The sequence below is a fragment of the Rutidosis leptorrhynchoides genome, chromosome 3 (genome assembly GCF_046630445.1).
Source record: "Rutidosis leptorrhynchoides isolate AG116_Rl617_1_P2 chromosome 3, CSIRO_AGI_Rlap_v1, whole genome shotgun sequence".
Classification (NCBI taxonomy): Eukaryota; Viridiplantae; Streptophyta; class Magnoliopsida; order Asterales; family Asteraceae; genus Rutidosis; species Rutidosis leptorrhynchoides.
Window position 1 is genome coordinate 280,733,153 of NC_092335.1, and position 27,079 is coordinate 280,760,231.

General features: G+C 29.4%; 1 protein-coding gene across 1 annotated transcript; it reads left to right on the top strand.

Moving 5' to 3' along the window:
• The first annotated feature begins 1,615 nt into the window (after positions 1-1,615).
• Positions 1,616-19,284, top strand: LOC139901012 (uncharacterized). The gene is made up of 4 exons (XM_071883755.1): positions 1,616-2,819; positions 17,928-18,008; positions 18,210-18,401; positions 18,473-19,284. Exons 1-4 carry the CDS (start codon positions 1,616-1,618, stop codon positions 19,282-19,284), a joined length of 2,289 nt encoding a protein of 762 aa, XP_071739856.1.
• Positions 19,285-27,079: the final 7,795 nt, after the last annotated feature.

Genomic DNA, 27,079 nt, shown 5'->3' on the forward strand with positions numbered 1-27,079 from the left:
CCAAGATCTTAAGGAACTGTATTGGTGGCCTAATATGAAAGCTGAAATTGCTACTTATGGTGGTAAGTGCTTGACTTGTGCTAAAGTTAAGGCAGAGCATCAGAAGCCGTCAGGACTACTGACACAACCAGAGATTCCCCAATGGAAGTGGGAGAATATTACGATGGACTTTATCACTAAGTTGCCTAAAACGGTAGGAGGTTATGACACGATATGGGTTATCGTGGATCATCTTACGAAGTCTGCTCATTTTCTACCGATTAAGGAAACGGATAAGATGGAGAGGTTGGCACAGATTTACATAAAGGAAGTAGTTTCACGACCAGGGCCGGATTTTGGGCCAGGCCCAAAGTGCAACCGCACTGGGCATCATAAATTAGGAGGCATCAAATTGTTAGTCCAACTTCTTGTATACTAGGCTCAGTTAAGGTCCAAATTTTAGCCCAAAGTCCAGGTTATAGCCCAACAAGAAGTTATACGGGGTTTTATTCCCTTCCCCCCTTCTGAATAAATTACGGAGTAAATTAAAGGGGCGCAAGAACTCGGTCATTGAATCGACCAAATCAAAGAATTAATTTTCTCCCAATTTCCAATTCAAGATCATCTCCATCGGTTTATTTTCTCTTACATTAAACACCATAAATAATCCCTCCACCACCATGATTCAGGAATATTTTTTGTTCTATACCTTTTCCCCAATTTGTTTGATTGATTCATTGCTCGATTCAATCCTGATTTCGTTACTGATTCAAGAATATTTTTGTTCATCTTCATCTTCTGAATCGTTGGTTTATCTTCTTCCTCGATTCATTACCGATTTTGTTACCCTCAACAATCAAGGCTGCAACAATTTTTTTGAGTAAGTATGAGTATTAATTTTTATGTTTTAATTTATTTAATGTATTATTCTCCGAATTCTTAACTAACGATATTTCAACCTAAAGCAGGAGAAGAATACATAAATTAGTGCTTAATTGTTCTATCTTTCTCTATTGGCTATTATTATTGATCGATTATGGATGTTTTTTTATTGTTATTGGTAACTGGTAATGGTATTATTATTGATCAGTTTGTTCAATTGTTCAATATGTCAATATGTTAAAATCAGTATGTTTAATTTTTTTCAATATGTTAAAAACTTAAAATCACAATATGAGTTTGTTTAATTTGTTTATCAGTATGTTTATCACAATATGACAGTTTGTATTTGTTTATCACAATATAAGTTTGTTTAATATGTTAAAATCCGAGTTATTAAAGATGAGTTTGTTAAAATCTGAGTTCGTTAAAATCTTAGTTTTCTAATCAGCTTGTTAAAATCTTAGTTACTGAATCTGAGTTTGTTAAAATTTTGATGCTTTATTCTGAAACAGTTTGTTAAAATCTGAGTTTTCTATTTTTGCCTATTAATGTTTATGTTTCTGATTTAATTTCTCTTTGTAGGAAGAAGAAAATATCCAGATTGATATACTTGCTTAGGTCATAACTAAGGATTAAGGAAGTAAGAAAGATTGAAGAAGAGAACTAGAAAAAATAAGGTGATATCTTTCCTTGATTTTTGCTTGTCTACATTTTTTATTGGTTTATATAAATTTCGTTAATATATATTAAAATTATGCATCGTACACAACCATCCGGTGCTCAAAATAGAAAAAGAAAAAGACAACAACAAGCACTTACCCAATCTTTACAAGGATCTTTAAATAAGTTTTTTGTTAAACCTCAAAGTAATGTTAATGTTAATGAAAATTTAGTTGAAGAAAATAATGTGGTAGAAAATGATATTGAAGTAAATGATGGTTGTGAAACTTGTGTTGAAGAGAATAATGTGGATGATGAAAATGAAAACATAAACGAAAACGAAAACAATAAAACATTTGGAGATAATGAAAATCAAAGTCCTATTAAAGAAAATAATGAATGTCTAGATAGTTCTTGCGATAATAGATTTAATTGCAATATTTTTGATGTGAGAGTTTGGGATGGTTTAAGTTCAAACATGAAAGATTTACTTGTAAGTAAATGGCCCGTTAGAGAAACTATTTTAGATTACCCAAGAGATAAATCAAATAGACACTTTTCTAATGTATATTATGTACGTACGTTACGAAATAATGACACAATTGATAGAAAATGGTTAGTTTATTCAAAAGAGCTTGATAAAGTATTTTGTTCCAAGTTATTTAAGAAGCCTATATGTAAAAGTGAATTAGGAAATGTGGGAATAAATGATTGGAGGCATCTTAGTGAAAAGTTAAAGAATCGTGAAAGTAGTTCGGAACATATGCAAAATTTAGAAAATTGGGCTGAGTTACGGTTGAGGTTGAATATGAATCAAGCAATTGATAAAGAGTTACAAGAGCTTATTAAAAAGGATACCGATCATTGGAAAGAAGTTTTAGTTCGAATAATTGCTACTGTTAAATGTTTAGCTATATATAATTTGCCTTTTCGTGGTACAAATGGAAAGCTTTATGAAAATTCTAATGGAAACTTTTTAGGAATACTTCAAATGATTGCTGAGTTTGATCCCGTAATGAAACAACATTTTCGTAGAATTGAAAACAAAGAAGCTCAGTTTCATTATCTTAGTCATAAAATTCAAAATGAATTAATTGAAATGTTAGCAACCGAGGTGAAAAAGGCAATAGTTGATAAAATTAAAGAATCAAAATATTTTTCAATAATTCTCGATTGTACTCCGGATGTAAGTCACAAAGAACAAATGACCTTAATCATAAGATGCGTTGATGTGTCTAGCTCACCAATAAAAGTGGAAGAGTTTTTTTTAGAGTTTCTAGTTGTAGAAGATACATCAGGTGTGACGATCCGGAAATTTCTGACCAAATTTAAACTTAATCTTTATATGGTTTCGACATGATAAGTAAAGTCTGTAATGTTGAAGTCTCAAAAACTTTGAATTGTGTTCATGTATCCATTTACCCTTTGACTATTCCCGGCAATTCACGAACAATTAATTTTAAATAAATGTGTATATATATTATATTTTTCTATTTAAAACTTAATTATATCAATTGTGTGTATTTATAAGGATGTATACTCATTAACTAATCATAATATGTGGCTACCATATCCACTAATAATGTTCTTTGAAAGAAACCTCATATTGCAGAATGATTCACTAAATGTAAGTACAAGGGTCTTGTGTGTCTTACACAATATTTTGTTTATTCTAACATTATCTTTTAACCGTAGAAGATTCACAACCAGACTAAAAAATTTTGGTAATAAAATAAAGTCCCATATTTTAATTATTTTTTTAAGGATAAAACTTGAACATTGGCAACTTTAACAAATAGTTACGGTTTTTCCTACAAGCACATGGCAGTTGTGTTAAGTTTTGCAAATATTGTTTTGTAACCAAATGTGATATAATATGTATCATTTCATTCATCTGACCACTTGTAAACTTTCTCTTATTCTTAATCGACAATCTTTACCAACTCACTTGTTTTCATTTACTTTTGTCAAACTAGGCACATCACTTACATATAACTAATTATATATTACTCCCTTTTGTGACTTAAACACACATACATGTATCATTCACTATCACTTTTAATTTTCTTTTTCCACCACTCAAAACACACTCATACAAAAATTACAACTTAAAAATGGATTCAATTTCTAATCAAACAAACAAGCGTATTATTCTTTACAGTAGCATCTCAAGGTCATGTAAACCCAATGTTAAGATTAGGCAACCTTCTTGTATCCAAAAGTTTTCATATCACTCTTGCTACACACGATCACGACCTCAACCATCTCCACCACTCGATCGAATTATTTCTATTTTGGTTCGAACCAACACCAAACCGTCACTGCACCCCACATACAACTTGCAAACACCACCACTTTCTTCACCAAGATCACCATCACGACCCGCCAACTTTAACCACCATAGACCCACGACAACCCATGAACAACCTGCCCTTTTCTTTCTGTTTTCTTACTCGATCAAATGACTAAACATGATCACCAACCCTGGTTAAATTGCTATATGGTTTCATCAATGTTTCATTACTATCATAACAACCATACCATCTTCACTATATTTGTCATCACTGTCTAGTACACGAGCTGCAACTGCAGCTATCCATTTTGCTGCTACTCGTATGCAACTGATCTACTTACTGGCAGCAACTAATGTCTGTGTTTCACTTCCAACGAATCAAAACATCAACAAATTATTAATACTATTTTGGGGAGTAATCAAGAACTAAAACACGCACCATATACATATGATTTCGATCAAGAGCACCTCCTATTTCTATTACAAACCTGTTGGAACTTTGGCAGCTGCCACTATTTGGTTTCAGTTTCCTGTTCGATCATCAAACTATACAATCTGCAACTTTTGTTACTAAAATAGTTGCTTCTAACTTCTGTTCAGGTACCACCATAAAAACCTATATCAATAACTAATTAGCCGACCACATATTATTACTTCTTAATTTCTGTTTCAATCTAATAACATATGCTGCTGATGTTCTACATTATTCATTATTGCTGCAAATAATAAACAAAACCATAAACAAGCCATTAATTATAATTGATTATCACCAAACCCTTCAAGAATATCAATTATTACAGCTCATGTTCAATTTATTTAAAATACAAAAAATATATAAATGGATGGAGAAATTAAGAGAACATCAAAGAACCAAATATCTAATTAATCAAGTGATGAACCGATTACCTAGTCGATTGATAAAGGATGATAAGATAATGATTATGATACAATAAAGACTGATAAAGATGACCAATTATTAGGGTTGATTGATGTTCGAACGATGATGAAGATGATGAACCAATGACCTATTAAACATCGATGGGTATTGCGTAATCAATTGATCAATTGTTGAACCAAGGATCCCAGGAACCATCGTGATATTCCTTTCTGTGTTTTTGCTTCTACTTTCTCGATCTATTTGGAGCCACTAACAGAACCCACAGTTTCCCTTTGTATTAGGTATTATTATTATTATTATTATTATTATTATTATTATTATTATTATTATTATTATTATTATTATTATTATTATTATTATTATTATTATTTTTATTATTATTATTATTATTACTAATATAAATATTATACTCATTATTATTATTATCATTAAAATTCATTATTATTATCATCATTAAAATGAGCATTTGGATTATTAGTAGTTATTACTATTATTATTACTAATAATATTATTATTAGTATATCCTTAAAATTATCATTTTTGAAATTAATATTATTAACCAAAGTATTTTTATTAAAATTATCATTTTCATTATAAGTATTATTATTTTTATTATCATTACTAACATTATTATTACTATTACTATTATTTTTTACCACTTTTATTATTATTATTTTCATATAACATTTTTATCTTCTTATTAATATTAGTAATATTATTATTATTAAAAGTATTTTTTATTATTTATCATTTTTATTAGTATTATTATTGAAATTAACATTTTTTTTAAAACTATCATTTGTATTATTAAAAGTGTCACTTTTATTACTATTAGAAATATCATAATTTTTATCATAACTAGTTTTATTTTTATCATCATTATTATTAGTATTATTAATTATTAATATATCAAATAAAGATTTACTATATAAAAAATATATTTATGACATAAAGCCTAACTGTATTTATACTTTGGTAATAAATGTTAATTGTCTATAAAAAAATTAATTATATCTAATTAAGTTATTAATAAAATACATGATATAAAATAACAATTAAAATCACTAATAATATATATATTTGTTCGATTTCCATTATACGTGTTAATATACATAATTGAATATAGGTTCGTGAATCCGAGGCCAACCATACACTTGTTCAATGTTGTCATATGTATTTTTACTACAAAATACAGTATAGTGAGTTCATTTGATTCCCTTTTACTCTTTACATTTTTGGGACTGAGAATACATGCGCTGTTTTTACAACTGCTTTATTAAATATTTTTGAAATATATTTTGAACTGCGAATACATGAAATGCTTTTATAAATGTTTGACGAGATAGACACAAGCAAAACATTCCTCGAACGAATTATTATGCAGACAGAAGTTCTGTGGATTATTATTGAATTATGTGGACTTGATAATTGCCACTAATTGTTGTGAATATTTTTTCCCTGATTATTATTGGTTTGTAACCTAAGAATTTGGGAACATCACTAATTTTAAGAATTAGTGCACGCCTAATTGACGCGAATCCTAAAGGTAGCTACCGGGTTTAACACCCCCACCAAGAATGTTCACTAGACGGAAGGGGTAGTGGGCGTGGTGTTTAGTACTTCGAAGTTTATATGATTATTATACAGACTAGATGTTCTGTTTTGGGGATATTATTTATGCGCATTATATGTTAAGGTCGGTTACCAAGCCAAGCTATGAAAGAAATGAAAAATTAATGTTATGTATCGAGAGAATGATTTTTATACACAGGTTACGTGTATGTTATTTTTGTGCACAAGATATGTGTACGGTTACTAAGATTTATGAAAGATGATTTCGTACACGAGAAAGGTGTACTGTATTTAAAAGATATCGCATGTACATTACAGGTGGGTATAGGATTCGGGCCCATTTGTACCATGCAGGATTTAAATCTTGTGGTCTATCAAAATGATGAATTTTATTGTTTTATGATAAACTTATGAACTCACCAACCTTTTGGTTGACACTTTAAAGCATGTTTATTCTCAGGTATGAAAGAAATCTTCCGCTGTGCATTTGCTCATTTTAAAGACATTATTTGGAGTCGATCATCGCAATGGGACCAGATGTTGGTGACTTCGTCCAGATGGATTAGGACGGGGTATGACATGTGGTATCAGAGCAGTGGTCTTTGCGAACCAGGTCTGCATTAGTGTGTCTAACTGATAGTTGTTTAGATGCATTAGTAAGTTTGGACTTTGACCGTGTCTGCATGTCAAAAGTTTTGCTTATCATTTCGTGTCGAAAATTACTTGCTTATCATCTTAAAGTCTAGACATGTCTTACTACCTCTATTGCGTAGATAATGTATAGATAAATTCATATCTTAGCGTATCTGTTATTGTTACCTTTGTCTGACAGCTTCCGTAGATTCCTCCGTAACTTATGGTATTTTAGTATTATATATGCATATGTAAAATTATGCATTGCAGGGTACTAATCTACATCCTATAATCTATTTCTTATCAAAAATCCTTCATCTGATCGTACGAGATGAATCCCTCAACCAATTCGAGTCCCTCAGATTCCAATAGCTATTCTGATAGCTATTCTGACAGCTATTTCGACATGGATGTTCACCTAAGCTCCGGAAGCAGCGTCACCAGAATGAATCAAACAATCAGCTATCCCCAATTCATCTGATAGGTTCGTAGTCTACTTAATCAATGGAGACGCGAAGAAGGCGATCCATTTCACCAACCAAATTCACCTCTTGGCAATTAACCTGTAGAACATACCGGCAAACCAGTCCGAAACACCATATTCACCCTCATTTCTAGGATATCTCGTAATGATTATATGATATCCCAAATTCTAAACCTTATTTATCCGCTCGTTCCGACCGACAATCATCCCGGAATAATAGAAGAAGTCAACGAACTTCGCGCTCGAGTAATCAATTTGGAAAACATGGTGCAAAATGTAACAGCTTCAACAACATCACCGACACCAACAGTACTACCAATATCAACAGTAGTACCACCAACAATCCAAGTATCAACAATCCATGCCTCAACATCTTATTCTGTACCTCGAGCATAATCATCATTCTACATGACGTTCTGCATCATTTATCTTCGTTCAACATGGCGAATATGTAATCTCTAATGTTTTAGAGATTATATATTCTTGTTCTAACGTAAATCAAATGAGTTTAATATCATATTAACTCATTAAATCCATGATTGCATCTGAAGAAAATATATATACAAGTATATTTTCATAAAGATAGTAATTAAAAATTCTTTCGTACAAACTGTTAATGGTGAAAATATTTTAACGGGTAGGTAATACCCGAGGAATATTTAGATTTCACTTTAATAAGTTACACTGTACACTCGACGAAGCTGATTCAACAGTCATTTACTATCCTACTTACAACCACCTATATATGTATCCGTTCACCATAGAATAACTATTTTCATTCAATTTCATATTTGGATTTTGACCTATCAGAATCCAACAAGTGGCATAATGAAGAAAACCTTTGACGAAATAAAAATTTGATAGAAACAAACAAATTAACTACGAAAAAAAATTTTTTGTTAAGAATCCACGCTAACTGTTCCTAACTAACTGTTCCTAGCTAACTGGTTACATTTTATTTATATCAATTTAATTATCGCAATTTATATTCTCGCAATTTTATTTATCGTCATTTAATTTCTCTTATTTATTTTACGCACTTTAAATATCGGGACATGTATACAAGGTTTTGACATATCATATCGACGCATCTATATATATTATTTGGAATAACCATAGACACTCTATATGCAGTAATGCTGGAGTTAGCTATACAAGGTTGAGGTTGATTCTACAATAATATATATAGTTTGAGTTGTGATCGAGTCTGAGACATGTACACGGGTCACGATACGTATTAATTAATTCGAATATTATATATTAAATTATATATGAATTATTGGACTATTAACTGTGGACTATCGACTGTGGACTAATGACATTGGACAATTAAAATGAATTAAAATATTGATTATATCATATGAAACTAAACATTTCTTCAAGTTTGCCACTTGATTTCATCTTAAACCTCATTTGTATCTTGACGATTACAATCTGCGTTCAACCCTTTCCTGATTCTTGAAAACACCTCAATCGAGAGGATGAACTAACCGCACATCATTTATGGGAGGAAAGATTTATCCATATAGTTATGCACCTGAAAAACTCTCGAAAACTTAGTAAACGTTTAACACGTAGTTGTGCTAATTCCTTTAGTGTTATTATTACCCAAAATATCTTTGCAGTTCTTTTTCAAAATAGCCAATTTTGTGACAGCTCCAACAAGACAACTTCGACTTTTCATTCGAAACAACCTTATTATAACCTTGATATATATGCGTGCTTTTATTGTTACCGGGGAACTTTTTCATATTCCACCATATTACCATCAGCGTTTAATCATCTAAAAATGCAATTCTCCTGAAAACACCTTGAATTGATAACCGATGATTCAGATATGGTAGCAGTAAATGCAGAGGAAACAGCAAAATTGTAGATGGTTTAAACGGCCAAAAGTTGATAAAAAGGAACAGAAGGTTGGAAACGCTCAATAGAAAATTTAGTACCAAAAAGAAAATTATGCGAAACTATGAAGGAAGCAGTGGACAAATCACAAAGACTAAACTCGCCTTCAAAGAATCCAAATAATTCAATGTCCGATGCAATTTTTAGAGAATATCTTGCTCCAAAGTCATGTTAAAATCTTGCGAAAAAATTTTCTTCATCAACCTTCGAACTTAGAAATTCCAAAATATCATCATAAATATCTTTGATATTTCTGAGGATATTTTCACAAATATTCTTGTCCTAAATTATCTACCTCTTCGTGTTTTCTGTATTCCATTATATTGGAAACTTCTGTAAAATCTAAGTATTAATTATGAATGAATTGTGGAGAAGTATTGGGAATTGAAGCATGTGTTAGTATAATATAATGACGCTTGGCCAACGTGATTATATTACAGTAAGCCATACTGAGTTTCTAATGAAACGTGATGATGGTTCACAGTAGATCATACCATTATCATGTGCCATGTTACATAACTCTTTCATTCTACTTAATTTCTGAACATATCAAGAAAATGTATTCTTGATGGTTCTATCTTTTGTGATATTGATAAATTTGAAAATCAAATCGTGCTATCACGTTCCTTCCTGCTTAGAACATTATAATCATTCGAAATTCTGTATCACCGAATTCTGGACTATTATTCGCTTGACTTGAAGTCGGGAAGAGAAAACAAAAGCATAGAGCTTCGAAATATAAGGGAGAATATAAAGTCCGATAACAACACATAAATTAAAAAATGTATGTCAATGTTTATCTCAACATAAAGACACGGGATAATTAAAAACACTATAACCCCAAGGGCGAAGTAGAAGAAAGCAGATTCCTCTGGTGGAAGATGGAAAAGGAGAATGAATGTTGCGATAGAAAGGATGAGGACAAGGATCAGAACTGGATTAAGCATTTTCACAATCGTTTGAAGGTATGAATCGAGAAAAAAAGAATTGGAGTAGTGAAAATAATGGAACGAAAGAAGTTCATTTATAGAGAAGATACCAGACAAAGCAATCGAGACAGATAATCGCATTAAATTAAAGAGGATCCTAATTCTCCATAAATCCCGAAGAATCAGATCTTATAGACTTCCAAGATTTCTTGTAAATTCCTTGAATTCCGGAATTCATCCATGACTACGTCAAAAGTAAAGACGAATATCTATTACCTTATCTCAATCTTTTGTGATAGCTTCACTCGTACACTTCGAGTAATCTAATAGTTTTATCTAAATTATTCAATAGTGATAAAACTCTATTTATCACCTCATATTCGTCAGGAAAACATTATTATCGTTAACCATGATGATCCCACTCAAATTTCGGGACGAAATTTCTTTAACGGGTAGATACTATGACTACCCGAAAATTTTCGACCAAATTTAAACTTAATTTTTATATGGTTTCAACATGATAAGAAAAGTCTGTAATGTTGAAGTCTCAAAAACTTTGAATTGTGTTCATGTATTCATTTACCCTTTGACTATTCCCGGCGATTCACGAATAATTAATTTTAAATAAATGTGTATATATATTATATTTTTCTATTTAAAATTTAATTATATCAGTTGTGTTTATTTATAAGGATGTATACTCATTAACTGATCATAATATGTGGCTACCATATCCACTAATAATGTTCCTTGAAAGAAACCTCATATTGCAGAATGATTCACTAAATGTAATTACAAGGGTCTTGTGTGTCTTGCACAATATTTTGTTTATTCTAAAATTATCTTTTAACCGTAGAAGATTCACAACCAGACTAAAAAAATTTGGTAATAAAATAAAGTCCCATATTTTAATTATTTTTTTAGGATAAAACTTCAACATTGGCAACTTTAACAAATAGTTACGGGTTTTCCTACAAGCACATGGCAGTTGTGTTAAGTTTTGTAAATATTGTTTTGTAACCAAATGTGATATAATATGTATCATTTCATTCATCTGACCACTTGTAAACTTTCTCTTATTCTTAATCGACAATCTTTACCAACTCACCTGTTTTCATTTACTTTTGTCAAACTAGGCACATCACTAACATATAACTAATTATATATATTACTCCCTTTTATGACTTAAACACACATACATGTATCATTCACTATCACTTTTAATTTTCTTTTTCCACCACTCAAAACACACTCATACAAAAATTGCAACTTAAAAATGGATTCAATTTCTAATCAAACAAACAAGCGTATTATTCTTTACAGTAGCATCTCAAGGTCATGTAAACCCAATGTTAAGATTAGGCAACCTTCTTGTATCCAAAAGTTTTCATATCACTCTTGCTACACACGATAACGACCTCAACCATCTCTACCACTCGATCGAATTGTTTCTATTTTGGTTCGAACCAACACCAAACCATCACTGCACCCCAAATATAACTTGCAAACACCACCACTTTCTTCACCAAGATCACCATTACGACCCGCCAACTTTAACCACCATAGACCCACGACAACCCATGAACAACCTGCCCTTTTCTTTCGGTTTTCTTACTCGATCAAACGACCAATCATGATCACCAACCCTTGTTAAATTGCGGTTTGGTTTCATCAATGTTTCATTACCATCATAACAACCATACCATCTTCACTATATTTATCATCACTGTCTAGTACACGAGCTGCAACAGCAGCTATCCATTTTGCTACTACTCGTATGCAACTGATCTAATTACTCGCAATAACTAATGTCTGTGTTTGGCTTCCAACGAATCAAACCATCAACAAATTATTAATACTATTTTGCGAAGTAATCAAGAACTAAAACATGCACCATATACATATGATTTCTATCAAGAGCACCACCTATTTCTAATACAAACCTGTTGGAACTTTTGCAGCTGCTACTATTTGGTTTCAGTTTCCTGTTCGATCATCAAACTATACAATCTGCAACTTCTGTTACTAAAATAGTTTCTTCTAACTTCTGTTCAGGTACCACCATAAAAACCAATATCAATAACTAATTAGCCGACCACATATTATTTCTTCTTAATTTCTATTTCAATCTAATAACATATGCTGCTGATGTTCTAAATTATTCATTACTGCTGCAAATAATAAACAAAACCACAAACAAGCCATTAATTATAACTGATTATCACCAAACCCTTTAAGAATATCAATTATTACAGCTCATGTTCAATTTATTTAAAATACAGAAAATATATAAATGGATGGAGAAATTAAAAGAACATCAAAGAACCAAATATCTAATTAATCAAGTGATGAACCGATTACCTAGTCGATTGATAAAGGATGATAAGATAATGATTCTGATACAATAAAGACTGATAAAGATGACCTGTTATTAGGGTTGATTGATGTTCGAACGATGATGAAGATGATGAACCAATGACCTATTAAACATCGATGGGTATTGCGTAATCAATTGATCAATTGTTGAACCAAGGATCCCAGGAACCATCATGATATTCCTTTATGTGTTTTTGCTTCCACTTTCTCGATCTGTTTGGAGCCGCCAACAGAACCCACAGTTTCCCTTTTTATTAGGTATTAATATTATTATTATTATTATTATTATTATTATTATTATTATTATTATTATTATTATTATTATTATTATTATTATTATTATTACTATTATTATTATTATTATTACTAATATAAATATTATACTCATTATTATTATTATCATTAAAATTCATTATTATTATTATCATTAAAATGAGCATTTGGATTATTAGTAGTTATTACTATTATTATTACTATTAATATTATTATTAGTATATCCTTAAAATTATCATTTTTGAAATTAATATTATTAACCAAAGTATTTTTATTAAAATTATCATTTTCATTATAAGTATTATTATTTTTATTATCATTACTAACATTATTATTACTATTACTATTATTTTTTACCACTTTTATTATTATTATTTTCATATAACATTTTTATCATCTTATTAATGTCATACCCCCAAATAGGGCCGGGGAAATATGACTTCACAATATCACAACACAAGTATGTATAAACGAGAACGACTCTATATGAGACGTTTTATTTGATAACCAATGTATTAAAGCAGCGAAAAGTGTTAAGTCATTACAATTGTAAACTTTAATGTTCTAATGCAATAATATGATTATATAAATGCGGACTCCAAAAGCAGTAAGGTCCAAATAGCAAATAATCTTTAGCAATCTTCACCTGAGACAAAACATGCTTAAAGTGTCAACCAAAATGGTTGAGTGAACAACATAGGTTTAATAATTATCACAAGTTTTAGACCACAAGATTTAAATAAGCGGTTTAATCAGTTCGGTAGTAGTGCTGGTGTATATGATATCGATACTAACCATAAGTTACCCTAAACACATCACGTTCGTGTCATTTATCGTTATTATGTATCCATTGACCAGCGGTCATCCGGATAGAGACGTCACCCTCAATAGCGCTATCACAATAACTAAGCTTACCAAATTTCAGTAATTAACGATATCATGGTAGGGATTAAGCATGAATCAAAGCATGTTAGCAAACAATTTGAACTGATCAAAAATAAAGTTTGAGTACTTGTGTCTAAGCATAAAACAGTTTGAAAGCAAGCATATGTCTCACACCAAAGTTATAAAACAGTTAAGAAATAGTAAAAGAGGGGCTATGAAGTTCACCTTATTAGCAGATAGGTATTCCACGCAAGTAGTAAGAATGGAGTGTGTAAGCGGAGATCTCAACCTAGAGATGTAATGTTCGATTAGGTAATGTCTAATAGACATATAGCTTGTTTATTAATATAGTAAACTATATTAACAGTGACCGTTTTCGAGAAATTTATATGTATATAAGTGATATTATACTTAGTGTTATAAGTGTTACTATATAGGTATGTGTACATGTTATACTAATAATAGTATTATTAACTACATTAATTATTCAACTATTGTGTAAGTTATCATTATATGTTACGTATATAATTATATCTATGTGATACTTACATATATATTCTTTATTATTATTATTCATGTATGTGTTCAACATTATATGATACATATATAGTAGGCGTACGTGTTACGTATATACTAGTGTAAGATGGTACATATACATATAATTATTACTTATATAATACACGTCCATACATACATACTCACGTACATACACATACATATATACACATACATATACACGTATGTATATATTTTCATATACACACACACATATACATACAGTGTATACATACACATACGTACGTATGCATGTATACATGCACATGTATTATTATTATCATTACATAAAATCATAATCAAATCTTTTAATCACAATCTTTATAACTTAACATAAAATCATATGTTTTTAACTTAACAACTAGTAATCTTTTTAATCAATTCATAATCTTTATCTATTTTAATCTATTTTCAACACAAAGATCATGATCATATTTAACCCAAATCTTTTATTCATAACAATACCTTTTCATTACCTATCTTATTCGTTATTATTTACAAATCAAATATTATCATTAACTACTTATTAATCAAACACTAATCTTCTTTTTAACAATATTAACTCATATTCATAATCCACTTTAATCTTTTTCACCTACATAAAATAATAAACCTCATATTTGGATTAACCATATTATTAACATAACCCTTACAATTTAACCTACTTATCTCATTATCATAACATCTTTAACATAAAATCATAATCATTCATCTTTTATTAACTAGCTTGTTGTTAACCAATAACCCTAATCATTATCCTTTTAATCTTGATCATCTCCATAACATTCATAAATCTTTATTAACTTATTATAATACTTGATCAACATCACTTCATACTCATAATCTTTATTCATACTTGCTAGTTATCTCATAAAATCATAGACTACTTTCATAATTTATTCACATTGCTAATCATAATTCATACTTAATATAATACTTATATGAATAACTTAAAAGTAGTAAATTTAAATGCATGTTTAAGCTAGGGTTTATTAGTTATACCTTAGGGTTTAAGATCAAGATTTGATGATGGGTTTGGCACGTACAGAAAAACAAAAAACAAGCAGCAGCAGCAGCAGGTAAGCACGACCCAAAAAGAGGCTTTCTTGACCCGTTTGATTACCACAGAAACCAGCAGCAACAGCTCGACAGATGCAGGTACAGCAGCAACAAGAAAACGGGATGATTATGGACACCTTGGGTTGTTTGATCACGACAATCACAGCAGGAAAAGCAGCAACAAGAACGCAGCAGTTATGCAGCAACAGAAATGCAGAATACACAGCAGGTTTGTAGGCGAATTGCAAAAGGGTTTGACGATTGCAAGTAGGGTTTGTGTGGAGGTTATTGTCAACAGAAAACTAGGAGGATTGCAGGAGATTGGACCTACTGAATTGGAGATGGTTTAGGGGTTTTTAGTTGACAAGAATCTGGAGACAGGAAACTAGTCGACACTTTGCAGATTGTTTGTGGTGAGTTAACATGGAAATCATGAGGCTTTATATAGGTTATTTGGGTTTCCTAATCCTACACAAAAACTTGGTGATCAAGGATGCTTAATTGTAGTTTATCTAGGATATGGAAACTTAAGGATCAAGACTAAAAATCCTACAGCATCTAAACAGCCGAATTATATGTGCATTATATTTATTTTTTATTTTTTACGGCATTTTTATTTATTATGTATTTTGTATATATTTATTATTATTATTATTATTATTATTATTATTATTATTATTATTATTATTATTATTATTAAGGTTTCATTTATTTTAATTACATTTTATTAATTATTAGACCCTATCTTTTATTTAGTTCCAAGTAGTCTACATAAATTCTTATTTGTTTAAATCTTATAAATATTTTCACATTTTAATTTGTGTCATATTATTTATATTATTTGTTTAGTAGTAGGGTTAGGTTTTTTTTTATATTCATTATTAAATGCCATTAGGGTTTCGTATTTAATGTATAGGGTTAGGTTTAGGGTTTTAATTTTCATTAGAGTTTTAACAATACACTCGATCATTTACTGGAAGCATAAAAGTTCGTTTGTCGAAATGGATAACAACACTAATGATGTTGCACAGAATATGGCATTGAAACCCTAGGGACAACTTGGTAAATTCAGAAGGAAAAGTGAGGGTTGTTATAATTAATATTAGTATTATTATTATTATTAAAATTATTTTTTATTATTTATCATTTTTATTAGTATTATTATTGAAATTAACATTTTTTTTAAAACTACCATTTGTATTATTAAAAGTGTCACTTTTATTACTATTAGAAATATCATAATTTTTATCATAACTAGTTTTATTTTTATCATCATTATTATTAGTATTATTAATATATCAAATAAAGATTTACTATATAAAAAATATATTTATGACATAAAGCCTAACTATATTAATACTTTGGTAATAAATGTTAATTGTCTATAAAAAAATAATTATATCTAATTAAGTGATTAATAAAATACATGATATAAAATAACAATTAAAATCACTAATAATATATATATTTGTTCGATTTCCATTATACGTGTTAATATACATAATTGAATATAGGTTCTTGAATCTGAGGCCAACCCTACACATGTTCAATGTTGTTATATGTATTTTTACTACAAAATACAGTATAGTGAGTTCATTTGATTCCCTTTTACTCTTTACATTTTTGGGACTGAGAATACATGCGCTGTTTTTACAACTGCTTTATTAAATGTTTTTGAAATATATTTTGAACTGCGAATACATGAAATGCTTTTATAAATGTTTGATGGGATAGACACAAGCAAAACATTCCTCGAATGAATTATTATGCAGACATAAGTTCTGTGGATTATTATTAAATTATGTGGACTTGATAATTGCCACTAATTATTGTGAATATTTTCCCCCTGATTATTATTGCTTGGTAACCTAAGAATTAGGGAACATCACTAATTTTGAGAATTATTGCACGCCTAATTGACGCGAATCCTAAAGGTAGCTACCGGGTTTAACACCCCCACCCAGAATGTTCACTAGATGGACGGGCTAGTGGACGTGGTGTTTAGTACTTCGAAGTTTATATGATTATTATACAGACGAGATGTTATGTTTTGGGGATATTATTTATGCGCATTATATGTTAAGGTCGGTTACCAAGCCAAGCTATGAAAGAAATTAAAAGTGAATGTTATGTATCTAGAGAATGATTTTTATACACATGTTATGTGTATGTTATTTTTGTGCACAAGATATATGTACGGTTACTAAGATTTATGAAAGATGATTTCGTACACGAGAAAGGTGTGATGTATTTAAAAGATATCGCATGTACATTACAGGTGGGTATAGGATTCGGGCCCATTTCTACCATGCAGGATTTAAATCGTGTGGTCTATCAAAATGATGAATTTTATTTTTTTATGATAAACTTATGAACTCACCAACCTTTTGGTTGACACTTTAAAGCATGTTTATTCTCAGGTATGAAAGAAATCTTCCGCTGTGCATTTGCTCATTTTAAAGACATTATTTGGAGTCGATCATCGCAATGGGACCAGATGTTGGTGACTTCGTCCAGATGGATTAGGACGGGGTATGACATCAGGTTTAGGTCTTTTCAAAAAACTGCAAGAGGTTTTGAAATCCCTTGATTTAGATATTAAATATGTAAGAGGACAAAGGTACGATAATGGATCAAACATGAAAGGAAAACATTCAGGTGTAAGTACAAGATTACTTTAAATAAATCCTAGAGCTTTTTAAGTGCCATGTGGTTGTCATTGTCTAAATTTAGTGTTATGTGATATGGCAAATTCTTGTCATAAAGCAAAAACTTTTTTTGGAACTTGTCAAACAATATATAACGTGTTTTCTAATTCTACAAAACGGTGGACTATTTTACTTAAATATATTGACGATTTGACTTTAAAATCATTGTCCGCTACTCGTTGGGAAAGTCATGTAGAAAGTGTAAAAGCTATAATAACTCAAATTCCTCAAATAAAAGAAGCTTTAATACAATTATCTGAAGTATGTGGAGATGGAAAAGTGTGTAGAGATGCGAAATCATTGATAGATGGTGAATTTTCAAGTTTTGAATTTATTTTAAGTTTGGTTATTTGGTATGAGATTTTATTTTAAAAAAATTAGTTAGTAAAAAATTTCAATCGAAAGATATGCTTCTTGATGTTGCGATTCAAAGTTTGGATGGATTGGTTACGTTTTTTGATAATTATAAGGAAACTGGATTTGAAAAAGCTATTATTAAAGCTAAAAAAATTGCAGAAACCATTGATGTTGAACCTGAATTTCATGTAAAACGTGTTTCATGTAGAAAAAAACAATTTGATGAGATTCCAAATACCGAAAGAGAACAACAATTGGCTAAAGAAAAGTTTAAAACTGATTACTTTCTTGTTTTAGTTGATATGGCTCTTTTACAATTAAAGACTAGATTTGAACAAATGAAAAAATTTGAAACTATTTTTGGTTTTATGTTTGATGCATCAAAGTTTTATTATTTAGATGATGACCTCTTGAAAAGAAGTTGTTTGAATCTTGAAACTGCTTTGACATATGAAAAAGATTCGGATATTGATGGAGATGACTTGTTTAGAGAGTTGCAATCTTTGCAGAAAATGTTGCCGAAAGGAGCATATGAGGGAGCAAGGCCGTGGACGTCACTTGAGATTATGGAGTTTACAAAGAAGATGGATCTTTTTCCAAATGTTTTACTTGCGTACAAGATTTTGCTAACCGTTCCGGTTACTGTAGCATCTGCAGAACGGAGTTTTTCAAAATTGAAGTTGTTGAAGAATTATTTACGAAATACAATGAGTCAAGAACAGTTAAACAGATTAGCAATTATAAGTATTGAAAATAGATTTCTATCAAATATAGATTATGATAAATTGATTGAATTATTTGCATCAAAAAATGCACGTAGACGTCATTTTAGGTGATTTGTAGTTCCGAAAATGTATACTTGAATTGTATTCATTAAATAAAAATCGGCGTGGGGAAGAGCCGCCTAGCTTGACTAGGTTCTAAACCCCTAAATATTTGTGTTGTGTTATTTTTTTTTTTTTTGAGGGGGGGCATGGTGTGACGACCCAGAAATTTCCGACCAAATTTAAACCTAATCTTTATATGATTCCGACACGATAAGCAAAGTCTGTATTGTAGAGTCTCAATAGTTCTTGAACTGTTTACATGAATACATTTAACCTTTGACCATCCCCGACGATTCACGAACAATAAGTTACAAATAAATATATATGTATATATAATTTTTAAATATTCAATATCTGACAAAAGATATTATGTAAAATTTATATTACATACCTATTAAATATTACATCAAATTAATTTCAAGTCTAAAATATAAATTGTTATACCAATGTTATTATTACTTCAATTATTATTATTAACAATAATATTAATATCACTACTTGTTAATTTATTATCTTCAATATATATAATATATATATATATGAGGTTTAATGCATGTAAGATGTTATAATTACTAATATTATTATTATCATTATTAATATCATTACTATTATGATTTTATTGATTAGTATTATTATCATTACTAAAAAAAAATGTTATTTTTTTTATATAAAAATTATCATTTTCATTAATTTTATTACTTTTATCATTTGTGATGTTATTATTATTTTAATTATTATTATTATTAATTCTATTATCATAATAATTATTAGTATCTTTGTATTATTAATAAAATTATCCATACAATTATTATTAATATATTTATTAGTTAATAATATTAATTAAAGATAAATAATAAAAATTATAACGCTGTACTATTATGTTATGTGTCCCAATCGATTTCTCCTTTTTATTTGTTTGAATATTACAAGTTGATTCTTCATATCAATAATTTTCACTACATACAAAAATTTAGCACTTTATAGTACTACATCAAATATTCAGTTTCTAGCTGTATATGCTACTATCCACACTGCAATAATTATCCTCTTTAACTAATTAGTGAATAATCTATAATGGCATATGCATATTTTACAAATTACAACACATATGCATATTCTACAAGAACAATATCAATTACATGCATATTACTCTAACATTCATACAGAGAGATAGAGAGATCAATCGTTAACCAAAATCACCTCTCCATTCAGCTACCTTTCACCCCGAAACCACCATCAACCACCGATCACTCTATTCTATTTTCTTCTCACTCGATGAGCCATCACCCTTATCACATCAACATCTTTGAATTACTTTTGCTGCTACCATTATGCTGTGTTCATCACCAAGACAGCCCCACCATCGACTATCATTACAAACCACTACAAAACACTTTCTGTGATTTCAAACACCATCGGACATCACCCTCACTACCACTTTAAACTTCTTTGTTTTCCTTCCTTGTTCTCCATACTATCAAACCATCAAGAAACCACACAGCCGACTGTAACCCACCTACTATTGGTACCCATCTGTTTTGCTATCGACAAAGACCAAAACCATCATTAAAGATCATCACATGACCCATCATTGTTACTACTGCTGTAAGTATTACGGATTTTACAGCTGCAACTAAACTTGTTTATCATATTTGACAAGGTAGCTCAACTTCACCTTCGTTTTACAATCACAACTACAATATTACTACCTCTATTGAACACAACAATATGTATTTTTTTTCCTAAATTATTCGATCAAAACAAACAAATATCAAACCTGCAGGCTTCTTAGTTGTATACCGCTTGCTGCAAATGTCTCTCTAGCTCGAACCTCATCATTGAACCAATTACTTTTACAAGTGCTGCTGCTATAATTACTTTCTGTTCCAGGCAACCAGTTAGTCTTCTTCAGCTTGAATCAAACCACCTGGAGAAGGTATATGCCTTAATAATCATCTTCAAATAGAAAGAGTAATTTAACTTATAAAAACAAATTAACCTTTACAAATTGTGACAACTAATTTATCAATCAAAATAACTTACCTAATTCTAAATTAAACAATAATAATTCTTGTGAGATCAGTGGAGAGAGATCGATAGCTGAGAATGATACGAGGACCACAATAATTTAAAGAAAGTAAGAATATATCATATAATCGATTAACTATTTGATGATTAATGAATGATGAACAATGATGATTCTGATACAATGAATCGATTACCTGCTATATCCTGCGTTTCTGTTGTGAATAACAACGATAAATCGATCGGTTGCTGAAGGATGATTAACGAGGAGGAAGAAGACCGATGACGTTTAACGAACATGATGAAGAATCAATAGTCTGTTACCCATCGTTAATTGCTACTTGATTTATCGATTGATGATGAAGATGATGGATAATCGATGAATAGATGATGATGATGATAGTAAAGATGACGATCGATGGTGAACCAGAGAGAATCAAAACCCTATTTAGTGATAACTTCATCGTTAATTATGGAGATCTTAATTTTCTTACTCACCGAAGAATCAAATCTTTTAGATTTCGAAGATTTCCTTTAAATCTCTTGAATTCCGGAATTCAAACGTGACCACGTCAAAGGTTAAGACGCACCTTATTTTCTAAATTCAACTATGACTAGTCAAAAGTTATGATGAAACTTGTCTTTCTCATTTCACTATTTAGTGATAACTTCATTCGTACTCTTCGAATAATCGAATTGTCTTATTTATATTACTCATTGGTGATAAAACTCTATTTATCAACTCATATTCGTCACGAAAACATTCTTATTGTTAGCCATGACGACCTCACTCAAATTTCGGGACGAAATTTCTTTAACGGGTAGGTACTGTGATGACCCGGGAATTTCCGACCAAATTTAAACTTGAATCTTATTTGATTTTGATACGATAAGCAAAGTCTATAATGTTGAATCTCAAAATTTTTGAACTATTTACATGTATCCATTTAGTCTGTGACTATTCCCGACGATTCACGAACAATTGTTTGTAAATAAATATAGTTATATAAATAAATGTAAGTATATATAAAATGTATAAATAATAAATATTCAACATATGTAATATTAATAATTAGATGTAAACACAAGATAAAAATATATTTGTTATAATATATCAATAACATTAATATTGTTATGGAAACATATAACATGTTATATCTTCATTATTATTAGTTATGATTATTATAAAATGTAATATATTATATAGTTATGTTACATAATCTAAAACATTTAATATTAATATATTAAACATAGTTGTTATAATAATAATTGCTATTACTTTTAATATTAATATCAATACAAGTGTTATTAATATTATTATTTTATATAGATATGAAACTTGTTATATCATAATTATTATTTGTATTATCATTAGATATTATTATTAAGAATTAATATTTTAATATTATCATTAGCATTTTTATTATTATTAATGTTATTATTATTATTATTATTAATAAAATGATTGTATTATTAATATTATTGGAATTATTATTATTTCTATTATCAATAACAAAATATTATTAGTATTTGTAATGTAATATAATTATTATTATAAGTATTATTATTATTATCATTAATATAATTATTATTATAATTATTAGTTACTAATATTTATTACCAAAAGCAAGAAAATCGTATACCACCAAAAAGCTGTTGTGATTTTCAACCCAAATCTTTCTTCTTTTGATTCTGATCTCATATATCGAGCATATCTACAGAAACAACCAAAATCGATTAGGTATTAATATCTAATTCCTTTTTTCTTTTATTTTTTTATTTATTTTCTGAGTTTTTCTTGTCTGTAATTCATTTTACGTCCCAATCAGTTCACAATCGATTATAACACATATACTAACTCCAATTATTTGATTGTCATCCATATAACATGCTATCCACCTCTACAATTCGATGAAAAATCACATTTTAATTTTTTTTTTATCGAACACCTCTGCTCTTTAGTTTTTTTTGTCAAATTTTCGAATTAGAGTGTTATTTAAACATCTGTAAATGTAGTGTTATTAGAAATAATGTGTTTAAACTATCTACCATGATTCAAGTCTCAATTTCTAATATCGAACTATAATTTCGCAAGTCAAACTTTTATTTCAAAAAGTCAAACGAGGTGTTCATGATGAAATTCGAATTTATTTCAAAGATTTAAGTTTAATTGATGTTTCAGTTAGGTTGTAATAACCATTTACAATCTCTTTCATGTTGTGAGTTTTAATTAAATCGAGCTCTAAATCAAAAATCAAAATTTATAATATATTTTTTTTTACGAAGACTGCAGTAGCAGTTTACTAATTTTTTTTTTAGTTTTTCTCGTTTTCCTTTTATTACAGAACATGATATTTTATTATTGACGAGTGTTTTCAAATGTATTAATTTTGTGGGATGATTTTTTACTCTGGTCGAAGTGTATGTTGAAGAAGAAGAAGAATTTGAGAATAGAAAGAGACGTGTTATATTAATTGTTTTGTGTAGGATTTCAGAAAAACAGAACTTGGTGATATGGTTAAGAGTGTTACCGGGTAGGCGAGAGGTCGCGGGTTCGAGTCCCGGCTTGGGCAATTTTGATATTTTTGAACCATTAAGGTAGTAACCATTTTTATTAATATTATTATTATTATTATTATTATTATTATTATTATTATTATTATTATTATTATTATTATTATTATTATTATTATTATTATTATTATTGATATTAGTGTTATTACTATAATAATAATAATAATAATTATTATTATTATTATTATTATTATTATTATTATTATTATTATTGTTAGTATATGTAATATATTAGTTATTACTAGTATCATAAAAAGTGTTATAACGATTATCGTTATTATTAATAAAAGTATTATTAATGTTATTATTATTAATATATCATTTTAGTACTACCATTATTATTATGAATATGATTAGGATCATTATTATTGTTATTATAAAAATAATACAAGATATTGTTATTTTCACTAGTATTAGTATTAATAACATTTTTTGTAATTATTAGTACTATTATTATTATTATTAACATATGTACCATTTTTATCAATATCGTTATTTTTATTAGTATTATCAATACCAAGAAAGTTATTATTATTAATCAATCATTATTATCTAAACTATCATTTTTGTTACAAATAAATATTTTGTATCTAAAACATATTTAATACATATATAATAATTATATGATTGTTTATATATTTACATGTAAAAACATAATAATTTTTTTTAAATAAATACTTATATATAACAAACTAATAATTTTTTTTTACATAATACTAACCATACATATATATATATATAGATATATTAATGTAACTAAATATATAAATATTAAACATTTTGAATATATACACAAACTAAATAAGTATAATATATAATTTAAGATAATATACATATTTGTTCGATTACGATTATACGTTTTAATATATACACAAATAATATAGGTTCGTGAATCCGAGGCCAACCCTACACTTGTTCAATGTCGTCATATGTATTTTTACTACAAAATACAGTACCGTGAGTTTCATTTGCTCCCTTTTTAAATGCTTTTGCAATATATATTTTTGGGACTGAGAATACATGCGCTGCTTTTATAAATGTTTTTGACGAAATAGACACAAGTAATCGAAACTACATTCTATGGTTGGATTATTAAATCGAATATGCCCCTTATTAAGTCTGGTAATCTAAGAATTAGGGAACATACACCCTAATTGACGTGAATCCTAAAGATAGATCTATCGGGCCCAACAAGCCCCATCCAAAGCACCGGATGCTTTAGTACTTCGAAATCTATATCATGTCCGAAGGAGGATCCCGGAATGATGGGGATATTCTTATATGCATATTGTTAATGTCGATTACCAGGTATTCAATCCATATGAATGATATTTTTGTCTCTATGCATGGGACGTATGTTTATGAGAAATGGAAATATGAAATCTTGTGGTCTATTAAAATTATGAAATGATTATTTATGATAAATTAATGAACTAACCAACCTTTTGGTTGACACTTGAAAGCATGTTTATTCTCAGGTACGAAAGAAATCTTTCGCTGTGAAATTGCTCATTTTAGAGATATTACTTGGAGTCATTCATGACATATTTCAAAAGATGTTGCATTCGAGTCTTTGAGTTCATCAAGATTATTATTAAGTCAAATTTAGTTGGATGTATTATGAAATGGTATGCATAATGTCAACTTTCGATGAAAAGAAAGTTTGTCTTTTAAAAACGAATGCAATGTTTGTAAAATGTATGATATAGAGGTCAAATACCTCACGATGTAATCAACTATTGTGAATTATTTATAATCAATATGGACTTCGTCCGGATGGATTAGGACGGGGCGTTTCAGTTGGTATCAGAGCGGTGGTCTTAGTGAACCGGGTCTGCATTAGTGTGTCTAACTGATAAGTCGTTAGGATGCATTAGTGAGTCTGGACTTCGACCGTGTCTGCATGTCAAAAGTTTTGCTTATCATTTTTGTCGGAAATCATTTGCTTAACATCCTTAATAAATTACCTGCTTATTACTCTTAGTCTAGACACATCTTATTGCATTGACTGCATGAATAGTGTATAGACAGAATTCATATCTTAGCGTATCTGTTAATTCATATCTTAGCGTATCTGTTATTGTTATCTTTGCCTGACAGCTTTCGTAGATTCCTCCGTAACTTATGAGATTTTAGTATTATATATGCATATGTAAATTATGTATTGCAAGATACTAATCTACATCTTATAATCTATTTCTTATCGAAAATCCTTCATCTGATCGTACGAGATGAATCCTTCAACTAGTTCGAGTCCCTCGGATTCTGACAGCTATTCCGATAGTTATCCCGACAGTTATTCCGAATGGATAGTCATCTAAGCTCCGGAAGCAACGTCACCAGAATGAATCAACCAATCATCCATCCCCAATTCATCTGATGGATTTGTAGTCGACTTAATCAATGGAGACGCGCAGAAGGCGATCCCTTCCACTAACCGAATTCACCTTTTGGCGAAGAACCTGAAGCACTTACTGGCGAACTTGTTCGTTACACCATTTTCTCTCTCATTTCTAGAGTATCCCGTTACGACTATATCACAAGTCAGATTCAAAGCCTTATTCATTCGCTTGTTCATACTGACAATCATCCCGGAGTAATAAAGTCAATGAGTTTCGCGCCCGAGTTGTAGCCTTGGAAAATATGGTGCAAAATGTACTAGCATCAGCAACATCAACGGCATCAACTGTACCACCAGCAACAACACAAACCATAACAAGACACGCCTCAACATCACAATCGGTACCTCGAGTATAATCATCGTTCTACATGACGTTCTACATCATTTATCTTTGTTCGACATGACGATTACATAATCTCTAATGTTTTAGAGATTATATATTCTTATTCTAACGGTAACTCAAATGAGTTTAATATCATATTAACTTATTAAATCCATGATTACATCTGAAGAAAATATATATGTATATATATTTTCATAAAGATTGTAATTAAAAATTCTTATGTACAAACTGTTAATGGTGAAAATATTTTAATGGGTAGGTAATACTCAAGAAATATTTAGATTTTACATTAATAAGTTACATTGTACGTTCTTCAAATCTGATTCAACATTCATTTACTATCCTACATACATTCACCGATATACGAATTTGTTCACCACAAAATAACCATTTTCATTCAATTTCATATTTAAATTTTGACTTCTCAGAATCCAACAAGTGGCATAATGAAGAAAACATTA